General features: G+C 42.3%; 1 protein-coding gene across 1 annotated transcript; it reads left to right on the plus strand.

Moving 5' to 3' along the window:
- Nucleotides 1-1,326: 1,326 nt before the first annotated feature.
- Nucleotides 1,327-10,758, plus strand: LOC115293358 (protein FAM170A-like). The gene is made up of 8 exons (XM_029941153.1): nucleotides 1,327-1,459; nucleotides 3,254-3,381; nucleotides 5,464-5,604; nucleotides 7,564-7,698; nucleotides 8,627-8,776; nucleotides 9,797-9,894; nucleotides 10,079-10,330; nucleotides 10,687-10,758. The coding sequence occupies exons 2-8, from the start codon at nucleotides 3,285-3,287 to the stop codon at nucleotides 10,756-10,758; spliced, it is 945 nt and encodes a 314-aa protein (XP_029797013.1). The 5' UTR covers nucleotides 1,327-1,459; nucleotides 3,254-3,284.
- The last annotated feature ends 3,421 nt before the right edge of the window (nucleotides 10,759-14,179 follow it).

Below are 14,179 nucleotides of genomic sequence, written 5' to 3' on the forward strand. Positions count from 1 at the left end.
CTACATATAAAGTATTAGTTTATGGAAAATATAAAAAATTTTACTCCCTGTAGTATACATGATGCCATGGGTATCACTCTTGCAATGACCTCTTTAAGGGCTCAACCATGTTAGGCTTATTTCATTTTACAAAATGTTAGCTAATTGTTCTTCAACATGGCTACTTATGTCATTTTAAATCACAAGGATGCCTTTTTATTTTCACCCATATCATTATAATCATTTGTATAGTTTGACCTATTTTTTTACCAATATGATACATGTCAGATAGTATCTAATTTTTGTTTTCACCTTTTCTGATAGCTGACAAGGCTGAGCCTTTCTTGATAAATGTGCCTGCCATTCAGTGACTATAAGAGGCGGAGCCCCTGGTAAGTGAGGGGAATGTGCAGAGGCGGTACCTACTTGAAGGAGGCCGTAGATTATGGCCTGGTTCTAGTCCAGCTGCTGATGTGGCAGTAAATACAGACTGCCCCTAAGGGAGGGATCTATGCCATGGTCAGTGGGAGATAGGATGTAACTGACCACAGAGCTAAAACCTTGTACAGAGCCCAGCTCTTTCCAGATGACACAGACTGGGGCCTGGAACAGAAGCCTGTAGAATGAGACCTTCATGCTTGAGAGGAGCAAACTTCATTATGAGGCCCAGGAATATAAGAGTAATCCAAGGGCTTTACTTTCCCCAAACCTCTGGAGAAATAATGAGGAACAGAGTGGCAACACAGACAGTGGCTTGCAGTAAAAATACATGAGACCATTCCCTGCAGTGGGGGAAAGTCAAAATATTTTAGGGTAGTATAGAATTATGAGATGTCCTCAAATCCACATCTATACACAACATATACCTTGCATTTAACTGTTTCACTGAAGTTAAATAGTACTTCTAATAAGATCTAACGTCAACTCTTTCCTACCATCCAGGGCTAGTTCTCTAAGGCACTCTTTAACCTTCTCCATTGGGAGATTTATTAATGTAGTAACAATAGACTCATAAAAGAATGTTCTTGGTTTGATTCAAGTCATCTCTAGTTTTGAATTCAAGTGCAAGGTACACAAAATCGAGTCAGTGATAGGGTTTCCAGTGTGTGAAAGCAGTTGCTCTAGTCAGCGGGTCATAGCACTCCTTCAGTCGTGTGAGGACCAGCTGGGCCCTGGGGGAGCAGGGATGTCATCCATAGGTCACAGAACACTGATGCTGACCTGCATCATATCAGGCCTGCTGGTGTCCTTTTCGCTGGTCAGGACAGTTATATACTGAGGAGGTAACCTCTCCAGTGAGTTAGTTCTTGAATGTATTGTCTTGATTCTTTGTTATTATCTACTGATTCTCTGATAACAAGAGTTTTAGGGAGAAATCTATTCATTGGAGTCACTCTGAAGAGGTGAACCATGAAGAGGACACAAAAAAGGAAACATCTGGAAAGCACATTTTCCACCCAAAGTGCCAAGAAGTCAAGAGGTATGTGTTAGGTATCTTCTCTGAGCATTGGGTAACATGGAATTGCCTCAAAGAAACAAAAAAAAGGGAGAGGGGCCCCTGGATGGCTGAGTTGGTTAAGTGTCCATTCCTTGATTTTGGCTCAAGTCATCATCTCACGGTTCATGCATTCAAGCCCCATTTCGGGCTCTGTGCTAACAGTGCTGAGGCTTCTTGGGATTCTATCTCCCCATCTCTCTACCTCTCTCTCTCAAAACAAATAAATAAACTTAAAAAAATAGAGGGTGAGAAGATCCCTGGTGATGGTAAGGGAGAGAAGGAAGGATCGGTGGGAGAGGGATGTATAGATGCGGATTTTTCTGAGGTCACAGGTCATTTGAGAGTAAAGAGAAAGTTCAAATGACCAAGTCCTTGTGTCTGCAGCCTAGGACCTGTATTACTTACACCATGTCACTCACGGTGTCACAGGCGTAGTGGTGGACTAGTGGAATTCCTCTTAAAAAATACATTTTCCTTTATTTGACTTTTCCCTCAGGACATCAAGTAAGTATACGGTGTTATTTTGAGTCTTTGAATAGACATTTATCCTGATAATGAAGAAGAAAATATGGCTCATAGAGGTGAGGAAAGAAATAAAACACTTAAAACAGGTTGTATAGGGAGGAGAATATAAAGTCGGAATTTACTTATTCAGCTGTCAGGCTATGAAAATGTGTGTGAAACACAAGAGGCAGAATACACACACACCACATTTAAAACAGAATGGTTGAACTGTGGAAAAAGTTTGTGTTTTTTCTGAAAACTATGGGAAACTGAAATAGTGCTGGTTACTATGGAGATTCGCAGTAACTGCTATGAGGAAAGACCATTTTTCTGGGAGTTGAGGGGCAGACAGATGAGGCCCCTGCCCCTGGGAGTTCCATGTGGTAGCTCCTACTCCAGAAGAGAACTTGGTACTTTCAACAGTGTTTGGGGTTTCTGGGGAGAGAAGACTGGAAAGGGAGTCTGCCTGCATGTCTGCTTACAATAAAATGAGCACATGTTGAGAGATGTTGGGAAGTGTGAACCATGAGAACTGTAAACATGCACTCACAACCATGTGTTCACATATACACATGTAGAATGTAAATAAGCCAGGGAAAGGTGGATATTAATATCAAATGTAATCGTCTGCTTCCTATGTACCACATCCAATTATTTGCCTTCCAAGAACATGTTACATCTCTACTTCATTAATTAGAGGTGGGTTTTTTGTCTTTCTAACTAATACACAAATGAATCTATTTCTTGCTTATTTAATAATTCAGGGTATATGAGAAAGAATGGGTAAAGCTTCCTGGGCTGATAGAACTTTGCTGTCATTAACATGCAGCTTTCAAATAGACCCTGGGTTATCAACAGTCTCATCAGCTAGAAAAGTCAAGAGAACAGAGGGACAACAGAGGAGGTATTTATGGTTCTGGCTAGGGAAGTGGCACAGGTCATATCCACTTATTGCCTTTGTAAAAAACATAATTGTGTGGTCAGAACCACCACAAGAGAAGTGATAAATATAATCTAGGAGTATGTCCAGGTGGAAAAGAGACAGCTTGCAGTCTCTGCTCCATTTACAAACAATACGCTTGTAGATACCCAATGACTCATCATGATAGGAATACAATAAGTGAACCATATTATGCTACCCATGAAAATATAGGACGTATTTGATCACAAAACATGTCACATAGTGGACTCTTCTTATTTGTTTAATGGATGGGTAAATGTACAAACACCAAACACAGACTATGTCTCTATTATTTTTATGTACTTTCTCAGCAAATCTGAATTTACAAGTCCCGCAGCATGGATGCAAGAAAACGCATACCACACAGCAAGGGGAGATTCTTCCTCTTCGTCAGACTTCAGCCCCTGCATCTCTTCGGAAAACAAGTTCACATGTGCTGGTAAGGAGAGTGAACTGAATACACTGGGATCTAGGAAGAGGCCAGAGATAAATTGGGTGATTCTGCCCATTAGTTGATATAAGGCTGCCCAGTACAGAAAGACACTCAAAATGTGTCTTCATCTTCTTCCATGATCAACAGTGGAAGCCATCCTATGCAAGGGAAAAATACTTGAAAGGACTAGAATAAGCCCAAAAGATCAGTGGAGAACAGTGTTTTCTTTGAGGAAATGGTGGGAGAGTGTCTGGGTATGAGAATTTTACTAGTGAAACATGGAAAAGTGTGTCGGTATGAACCAGAAAAAGGTGTGAAATCACTAATAGCTTGAAACAGGCCCAAAGTGGTAGGATCCTCGAGATCTGGACTTGGGGTAGAGGTCAAAGACATCCAGCCCGAGACCCATCCCTTTCCTGTGTTGTTATAGCCACTGTTTTCACACTCATCCCCATGCACACTGTGGGCATTCTTTATCCTCATCATTCGTTCCTTATAATCTTCCACATGCGTGTAAATTCTCTATCCCCATTTTTGTCCCTACCATGCAAGCAGTGATAGTTTCTCTGACTTCTAAAACTCTCGATTAGTTATCCCTGTTTTCTTTTAATTTCATGTACATTGTAGTGCAAAATTGATAGTCTGTGCCTAATTACTGTCACTCATTATAATTGTGAGATTGATCTATGTTCTGTGTAACTTTAGTTTATTTCATATACACACATATTTTATGAATATAAATAATTTCTTTATTGATTATAATTTTCTAAGTATTTGGGTTGCTTTTAATATGGGGCCATGCTAAAAGGTGTACACATTCTATTACATGGATGTTGCTATCTGGACTTATTTCTGTTTGGAGAATGCTTGAGTTAAATTGTTAGGTGGTAGTTTTCAGAGTTTCTTTTCATCCCATAGACCTCAATATTTTATACCTTTATTTTCTAATGCAGTCTCAGGTCCCTGTACACTTACCCTTACACATCCTATCTACACACTCCCCCCCCCTTTGCCTTGGATCTCAAAGCTAATATACTCTTTCTCTTACAACTTTCTGTTCTTTCATTACTCCCTTAGATTTTGCAAAATGCTAATTGTATTAGTCTTAAAGAGAATATTCCTAATAATTACCTTGTGCACCTAAATCAGAACATATACACACTCGACTCTGTAATCATGGGACTTGTAGTCTACACACACACACACACACACACACACACAGTAGCTGAATGGAAACAGACACAAAGCATCCCTACCATTCTCACTCACACAGAATTTACCTTATACTTTGGAACCATAAACAACAAATCAATCACATATTAAGCCTCTGACCTGTTTTCAGCCACATGTTAGCAACTTAGGCACACAAGTCACATTGCATCCATCACAACCGTTTACTACAATCTGTGCATAATACATATACTAGACACATCCATAAGAGATGATCATCATTTTTTAAACATTTCTTTCTTTTTGAGAGAAAGAGAGAACACAAGCCAGGAAGGCACAGAGAGAGAGAGAGACGTGGAATCAGAAGCAGGCTTCAGGCTCTGACGCATCAGCACAGACCCTGACACAGTGCTCGAACTCAAACCGTGAAATCATGACCTAAGCCGAAGTGGGATGTGTAACTCACCGAGTCACCAAGGCACCCCAGAGATGATCATAATCTTAAACAATCAGTGAGCAATGAGCTTGATTAACTTGGAAAAGGACACACTGATATACTAATAAAGAAGATGTTCTTCAAAAATAAAAATTTATCAATTGTTTCATCTGAGGCTCTAAATCCCTAGGATGTGGGATGCAGAGAGTCAAAGTGGATCAGATGTGAAGGAAGGCAAATGGTACCAAAAATCCTAACAAGGTGAATGGATTTGAGGAGGCCTAGTAGCAGGATCCAGATAGGAGAACAGGATACTGAAATATGCCATTCCCTGCCCAAGCCAAAGAAGACTGTTTAGGACAAAATAAGTATTTCCATGGGATGGGGGTCAGGTGGCAGTGGGGAGAGTAGGTTAGGGAGAAGAGTGCAGGGGGGAACAGAATGGAACCAGTTATTTTTATGACTTTTATTTCATTTTCTAGAAATCTCAACATCACACACATATGATCCCCCATCTGAGTACTCTTTCAACAACCACCCTCTGGTCTCTGAGGCAAAGCATGAATCCTCTGAATCGGAATATTTCACCTGTAACTCCTCCATTTACCATCACTCTTGTATTGGTAAGGAGAAAGGAAGGGCACTTTCCAGCTCGGTTGGTTGTAATTTGGGCAAAGTCTGACAACCAGTGTGAAATGGGTCAGCAAGGACCCGAGAGAGTATATAAGGAAGAACCAGTAGTATTCACTTTCTTTAAGAGAGGAGTAAAATCCCTAGTAAATGTCCTCTAATGGGTGAAGAAGAGGCAGAGATTTGCAAAGGATCCTAGGTGTTATCTCCAACAACCTCCTACCCTTGTAAACACACAGGAATGTTTATTCCAGCACACCCACAACTAGACCCATCATTGCATGCCCTCACATTTACATTTAGTAACACTCATCCCTTCATTCCCCATTGTCTGCTCCCAATTCCTTACACACCCAGACATACTCCTAAGCTCAGATCCTCACACAGTTCAAGCTTGCTTTCTCTAACCTCATTCCTTAGATACCATAATCTCTAACTCACACAGATAATGTCACTCTTGTAGAACTTCGTATTTCACGTTAATAACGCATGAAGCCAACACAGTCATATACCATCTTCTAAAACTCCTCTGTTCCTAGTCCCTTAGGTCCTTCATGCAATTGCACAATCGAAGAGCTCATATGAGGTTCTCCATCTGTCCTTCACACAGTCAGTGTCCAACCCTTTCATGGTCTTAGCAGATCTCATAGAATCTCCCAGGTTCATATAGCCTCTCATAAACCAACTGGATATTAGGTAACTACTTGAACTTCAGTAGTATGTGACATGCAGATCACTCATGACCCAAAGACGATGTACTGGCTGTACATGGACAGACCTATGCTGCATGTCAACCGACACATCACATGCCTTGTTCACATACAATGGTTATGTCAACCTGACACTCTCTACATGAAATTGTTGAAGAAACCTGACAGACACATACACTGTACTCATCCAACCTGGTACACAGACTGGCCCTCTGAAAAATCTACCACCTCCACTGACTTGTCTCCTCCTTACACTAACATGACTTATGAGACACTCCAGTCATCCAACAGACAAAGAAGATGTATTTTGTGAAGGAAAAATTGGGGTTTAGGCTTCATTGCAGTTTGTAAACATGAGAAAAGCAATATATTAGAATGATTTTATCAGGAAAAAATTTACCTCTTTCTTTACTGAAAACCCATTGGCAATGTAGGAGGAACAAAAACTAACTGGTGATGTCCATGATAGGTTTAAGATCGCTGTGGAGGTAGAGGTGATCCAAGAAATAAATATAGTGTAATAGGAAAATAACCAACAACCTAGAATTTACCGGTCAATTGGGAAGGTTTAAAGGTAGGCCATGAGTTTGGGAAGTATAGATAGCAAAACTGAAGAGAACAATATGTGAGGCATGTGAGAAAAAGTGACACCAATGACACAGCCAAATGAGAGCCAAGCCATTTAGTAGCTCCTGACGGGAGCTGTGTCCATTGTGGAGAGGTGTGCGGTGAAGTCCGCCTCGGGATTCCTCCTGGAGCGTCCAGGTCCTGCACAGCCATAGAGCAGGGCCCTCGTGTGAGGTCCCACAGAGGCAGATATCTGGGAGGAGAGGCTAAGGACCGGCGGTGGAAGTCAGTCCGTTCTTTGCTGTCAATTCTAAACCTCCCAGGAAGAAGCAGGACTCACATACCATAAACCACAACTGAACATCTTTACAGATACACATCCTCCAAATTTGTTCTTGTGGTAAACAGAGGAATAATACCAAATCATATGGGCACCTTCTTGTGCACCAGGCAAGAATTGGAGCTCAGACACACTGCAGAAAACAACATAGGGCACTCATAGGTAATCGGATACTTCATTCCAACAAATGTTTTCACAGACCTCGATTTTAGGACTTTGAATAGAAACTAGCCTAGAATCATCATGAAGATAAGTGTCATGTGTGTGATTCTACATGGTATGTCTTGAATGTTTAGCAAAGGCAAAAAATACCTGATTGTCCTTCTCTTTCCCAGAGGTCATAAAATCATGTGAAGACTCTTCCCGTCCTGGACCCTCTAGGTTGGCCCAGGTCCAGGAGCAGAAGGCAAAGGATTCACATTCTGGAAACATCTTCTGTGTCTGTTCTCCAGACAAGCTCATACAGAGTGGTAAGTGGTGGGGGAGGCGAGGGGTAGATGGCAATTCGGGCATGGTGGGGAGGCAGCATGTTCGCCAAACATGAGAATTCAGCTCCTTTGTTCAGCAGTGCCCATTAATGTCCCTGCTCTCAAGGACTGCCCAGGGTCTGTGTTTCTAATTGGTAGGCAGAAATACACCATGTTAGCATCCCAGTTTTCTTTGGTAGATGCTATTAAAGGACCTGAATGGGAAGATTAAAAGTCTAAGAGAAATGTAGAAGTACATTTAAAGAAGAGGAGTCTGTGAAGTCTCACTTTGACCATCTCCAGCACCAGAGACCCCAGGGAATCTTGCAAATGAATTTTATCTATATCTATACATATCCTTTTTATCTATCTATGTATCTATCTATCTATATGTCTTCTATCTTTACTATATATGTGTGTGTAGATAGATAGATATGCATATGTAAGTACATTGATACAGATGCAGAGGTCTTCATACAACTTGGATCCCACATTCCCTAATTGCACAATTTCCCATGAGGGAAATCAAGCTAATAATATCCAACTTTATTGACTGCATACTATTTCCCAGGCATGGTTCTTTCTCAGTGCTCCATTTTCTCTACACATCTCCAGAAATATCACATATGAGGTACTCAATATCTTGGGCATCCACCATAAGGACAATTTTAACCATTATTTTTTTACTTACATTTTAGAGTAAGTGGGGTTTTCAAAGGCCAAGTCACCTTACAGTTTTTGCGTTTCAAACGAGAAAGTCACCATCATTTCCTTGAGAGTAAGTCTCATGTTTGGTCATGATGTGTGACTTACAATGTCAGTGTGTTATCTTTTGATGAACTCTGGGAAATGCCCCATCCCAATGTTTGGATTGGTGATGCCACCTCAATGTGTTGGGTTTTTTAAGTGTTTATTTTTATTCCATCCCCAGAAGACAGGAGAAGTCATGAGGATGTTCCTCCTCATGAGTTGTGTGTGTCAGCCCCTGCTTGCAGTCAGGCAGCAGAAGAAAAGGCCTCTGTCTCAGAATACTTCTCCTGTGTCTCCTCGCTAAGCAAGCTCAGTCCTGCTGGCGGGGATGGTAAGGAAAACAAACGGGTGGGGTCTGCATATGGACAGGAGGTAGAGCCGAGCTCTGGGCCCAAGCCCTGCTTACTGTACTCTCCCCTCAAAAGCAGAAAAGGGTGTCAGGGCAGAGGCAGTACAATGAAGCCCCTATAGAGGAACAAAGAGAAGGAGAGACACAGTTCCTCATAGGAACACGGGGACATCTGTGGGTTGCCTAGTGCCCAGTGCTGGTGTGGGCATTTCCTCGGACCCTCCCCCCTCACATGAGCATGAATTCATATCCTCACACACACTGCCTTGTCTGTATTCCTTCCCACCAGGTACGGTCACATTTCTCCTCCCTTTTGCTTTGTCTACCAAACTTACCTGCCTTCATTTCTCATTAACCTTCTAGTGCTCTAGGAGCATGGTATAGATCTGCCCCACTACCTTCATTCCTTCACAGAGACTCACCCACTTAGACACTAATCCCATAAGTCATTTATGTCCCCTCACACATATAACCTATTTGAACTCCCTCATGCTAAGACAAACTGCAGAAAATTCATAGACACTGAAGGGGATGCACTTTTGTATACAGCCTTCCCAATCCATATGCCACTTGACCCACAAGGACTTTAGCCCCTCACGGAGCCACTCATTCTGAGAGATCAGATCACTTTTGCTAACCCTTGACATCATACTGACTCACAGCAAGAACAGGCAACGCTCCTGTGCTTGTTCCCATGTGCCGTCACACCACGTAACACATATGCACACATTCATCTGTCATTGTCTTTCACCAGTGTCGAACACACACGCACCAGAGATGTCTCGCAACACACATAAAATTCCAATAGATGCTCCACACCCTCAGTTCCACAGTTACACCAGGTGCACACCCCAAATAAAACATACCACTCCCAAAATTCTGCAGCATCACATGTGTCTATGCTTCTGCTCCACATGTCCACATCGGAATATTCTCCTGGCCACTTAAGTCCTCCAGACATCACACAGTCATTCTACCTGTGTTTGGAATTTTCTCTCCTAGGAAGCCCTCAGTTACATCAAGATGCGTCTTCTCTTGGATACCCCACGATGTCAGAGAGTTCTTCCCCCTTTCCACATGCCTCTTTCCCAGGACATTTGGTCAGTGCTACTAAATGCTTCTTTGTGCTCAGAACACCCAAAAGGAGAAAGGCTCAGGCTAATGAAAATTTACTACATGCATGTCCATATGAAAAGGGGGGTGGCTGTCTTACGTGGTGGAGAGAACAAAATGGAGCCTCCCTCAAAGAGGACAAAAATTGAAGAAATGACCGTTTTTGAAAAGAGCCCTGCAGAAGCCACCCTCTCTCATGTTTCTATGAAGGAATTCCCAACTGACAATGAGTCCAGGAGGAACCACAAAGCCCAAGAGGAAAGGGAGGAGGTTGAGGGTCCAGCAGAGCCTCCAGCTCCACAGGAGTGTTCCAGGCCCCAGACGCCCGAATGGCTGATGGCCCTGGAGAGCGGCTACAAGTGCATGGGCTGCTGCCGGGTCTTCCCCACCTTAGACGTCCTCAAGCAGCACGTGCAGAATGGGGCCAGTGAGGGCTTTAGCTGTCATGCTTTTCATCTTGCCTATACTAGGCTGAAGTGGAAGAAGAAGAAGATGGAGAAAAAAATGAGGAGGAAGAGGAAAGAGATGGAGCTAACACTTAGATGCCAGAAAGGAAAGCATTCTGGCATCAAAGTCTCCATCCAAATAAAGAGATGATTTTTCAGCCCCTAAAAGAGAGGAAGTAGAGGAGACCATACTCTACTTGGGGCTTTATCTTCCCTAAACACCCCTCGTACCCACTGTTAAGTTTATTTACACCCACCCCATTCCCACCACTATCACCGCACCACCGGTAGGAACAGAGAACCATTTTCAGTTACAGCCACTGTTCTCCCAAGGAGGAGCAAGAAGAAGGCAGGTCACACCATGTGGAACAGCAAGACGCTCTTGAGCCAACTAAAGAGCAGTGAACACCAGTATACCATCTCTACCATGACAGTTGATAAAAAAAAAGGCTCATTGGAAGGTGGAAACTGTTAGGGGCCAAGTTGTACAAGAGGTGAGTGCCCTTGGGGTAAGAGACTACCTCCAGGGTATGGGGGATTCAGGGTTCTCAGAAAAGGTGGCAGCCAGCAGAGATGCCTCCCAAGGTTCTTTGGGAACTGTGCTGATGAATTTCCTTCAGAAGAATATATCCCTGAAAGTGGAATTAATGAAGGAGAATGCTTCCCTTCTATGCCCTGTGAGGAGACAGGAGTAAAGACAGGCCTGTCTGGGAGTTCAGTACAGCAGAAAAGCCTGGCTCCATCATTCCTAGATCAACCAAATGTCTCGGGAGTCACATCCTCTGGAAATTTATTCCGGGGCCTGCCTCCCTTTCAGGAGGCACAGGGCAGAGTAGGGTCCAACTTTCTCTCCTGGAGGAAGGGTCAATGCGCAGGCTAGTCAGAGTACTACATTTTCCCTGGGTTGGAGCGAGAGTTAAAACCTCTTGAGAGAAACACTCCATGGAATCCTTTTTTTTTTTTTTTTTTGAATCCGCATTGGTATATACTATTTGCGAGTAGTTCTGGCTGCTTTCTCTGAAGTATCAGGTGCATCCGGAGAAGGAGACGGATGGAGGCTGCCCTTCCACCAAGGATCATTTCTGGCAGCTTTTAATGTGTTGCTTCCTGGAGATCCCTATATTCTTTTAAGAAAATTCACAGTCCCTTCATCTTATTCATTATTATTGTTATAGCCTCAAGTGCTTTGTTCTAAAGGGATCCATCGAGGGGTTAAGCAGAGAGGAAGCTGCAAAGACCGTCAAAGGCAGCTTCACACTACAAGGAATGAGTGTGTTTTGTTAGTTAATGGGACAAAGGAAGGGCTCATTTTTCCATGCTCCAAAAGTCAGAGTTAGCTGGAACCTGGGAACTGTCCCAAATTATCAGAATCATGTAGAGTGAATGAGTGAATGAACATGTACCACTAAAATAAGAAAAGCTGCCTTCCTCATTGAAGGGACCCCCTTCTCTCTTTTCATTTTCTCACAGCAACACAGACCCATTGGCCCTAAGATTTCAAACAGTGGTTTCCAGAACCTTCCTAGAGTCCCACTGGAGCCCAGAAGTTCTCGTGAGCCCCACAGCCTCAAGTGAGGGCTGGCTGAAAATGGCTGTACCTGATCCTTGTAGCTGCTCCCGAGTTAGCCTGGTGAAATGCGGTGCCCTTGTCTGGAGAAAACACCCACATTGCCCTGTGAGGGGCCTGAGGAACGCCAGGAACAATGTGCGTCAGGAGATCTCTGGGAAGCCCTTCCTCCCCGCCTGCCCACCCAGCCCTCCAGGAGTCAGATGCCGTGGCAGACATCTGTAAGGTCGTCTCATGGAGAAGAGGGCGGCGTCCCCAGAGAGGTGGCAGGACTGTGGAAGCTCAGTTCTCATCCCTAGAGCTTTCACCAGTGCAACGGAAGATCGAGGACAACTTGGCAGGGCTCAGGGGAGGAGACTGCTCACTTGACAGAGGCTTTAAAAGGATATTCCAATTTCTTTCTCAGTCTGAGTTCTACTTGCAGCTTCTCAGGTCCCTTTCATTTAGTGGAGGCTTGACCACCTGTCTCCTGGTCTTACTCTGCAGCCGGGCTATCGCTCTTAGCCCCGCCTAATGTATTCCCTCCTCTACGCCTTATATCCATAAATACGTGCAGCAGAGCAGAGCGTGAACACACAGTACAGATCGTCATCCATACCTTTCCTCCCAGACTTTTCCACCAGCGTAGTCTTTGTTCACAGTCTTACTTATTTCTCGATATCCTTTTCTTTAAACGCACATGTACCTTTCCCTAACATGCTCGCCCACACAGTTACTTGCCTGGGGGGCCCTTCTTATTGAGATAGGAAAAGCTAGTGCAACAATAAAACCAAAAGTAGCAAAAACCTACCCCGTGGCTTTCATGAGCTTGTGCACTTGTAGCTGTACACACACTTCTTATATAGTGAAAGTAGAAAGGATGGAACATGTAGCAAACCATCAGAGACCACCAAATATATGTACCCAAGGGAGTCCCAAAAGTCATAATGCACTTTCCAGCTTCGTAATTTTAGAAACCTAAAAGCTGCCATCTTTGAACAATATAATTTACATGTCACGTAACACTTTGTCACTGTCAAAGATAACTTTTAATATTTAAACTTTAATATATATTTTAATATATCATATATATTCATATGTCTCACATATACAGATGTGCATATATACAGATATATATGGATCTGCTTCTATGCCTATATACATATATATCATATATATACACGTCTCACATATGTGATACATACATGTGAAATATGTGATATGAGACATATGTATATAGGTATGATCATTATATTTGAGACATGTGGATATGTGTATGATTAGATATGTATCATATTTATGATCACACCTATATACATATGTCTCAAATATATACAATCATATCACATATACATGTCTCATATGTCATATTTCACACATATATGACATATATGTATCACATATGTGAGACATGTGTATCTATATGATATAAATGTATATAGACATAGGAATACATCCATATATACATGTATATATATATATGCCCATCTGTATATACTGTATAGACACATATATGTGTCCCAAATGCCATAGGGCAGCTTTAAGCTTTAATAATATCAGAAGTGCAAAACCTACAAATTATAAACCCCACCATTTGAAAGTGGAACAATTTTAATTTCCCTTATAAGGCCTCATGAAAAGTCACTGACACTTCTTAAATTTTTTTGTGTGTATATGTCTCTATGACTGAAGATGGCAGATGACAAGGAAAAATTAAAATTTATGTTTGAACGTGTACAATGAAAGTGTTAAGTGTCATCAAGTATGCCATATACATGTGTCACATATATATGATATATGCATATAAACATACACATCTGAATATATTATATATATGATTATCTTGACACTGTTTTTATGTCCATCACCCCTATGCATATATACATATAAGAAGTGTATGTGTACCTGTGTGTCATGGAAATGCAGTACAGTTGGTTTTGATTTCATCTGCCTAGTTCTTTTTCCCACGTTCTTTGATGAGAGGCTCTACTTTCTGGCTACAAATATATGGGCAAGTTAATGAGACTAGTGAATTGAAGCCCTTCTTTCACTACTTGGCTTTCATGATTCACCCTTCGAATAATCATCAGTCTGGGATGAAGCAGTCTGTCCTGAGAGCTTGGGAAATTAAAAGAGAGAAGCTGGAGACTGGGGCAACTGCTTATCCTTTTTCTGCCACTCAGTCAAGGTCTGTGAGCCTCCATAACTGGACTTTCCTGAGTTCCTTCTATCTGGAGTACCTGGCTGTTGCAACTATTAGTTCAATATGCTAAGCACCTC

Source organism: Suricata suricatta, chromosome 6 (assembly GCF_006229205.1).
Source record: "Suricata suricatta isolate VVHF042 chromosome 6, meerkat_22Aug2017_6uvM2_HiC, whole genome shotgun sequence".
Classification (NCBI taxonomy): domain Eukaryota; kingdom Metazoa; phylum Chordata; class Mammalia; order Carnivora; family Herpestidae; genus Suricata; species Suricata suricatta.

Bases quoted from the DNA above. Each gene is read 5' to 3' on its own strand.
- LOC115293358 (XM_029941153.1), top strand. From the start codon at position 3,285: ATGCAAGAAAACGCATACCACACAGCAAGGGGAGATTCTTCCTCTTCG. The intron at 3,382-5,463 runs GTAAGGAGAGTG...TTCATTTTCTAG, and splicing joins AAACAAGTTCACATGTGCTG to AAATCTCAACATCACACACA. The intron at 7,699-8,626 runs GTAAGTGGTGGG...TTCCATCCCCAG, and splicing joins AGACAAGCTCATACAGAGTG to AAGACAGGAGAAGTCATGAG.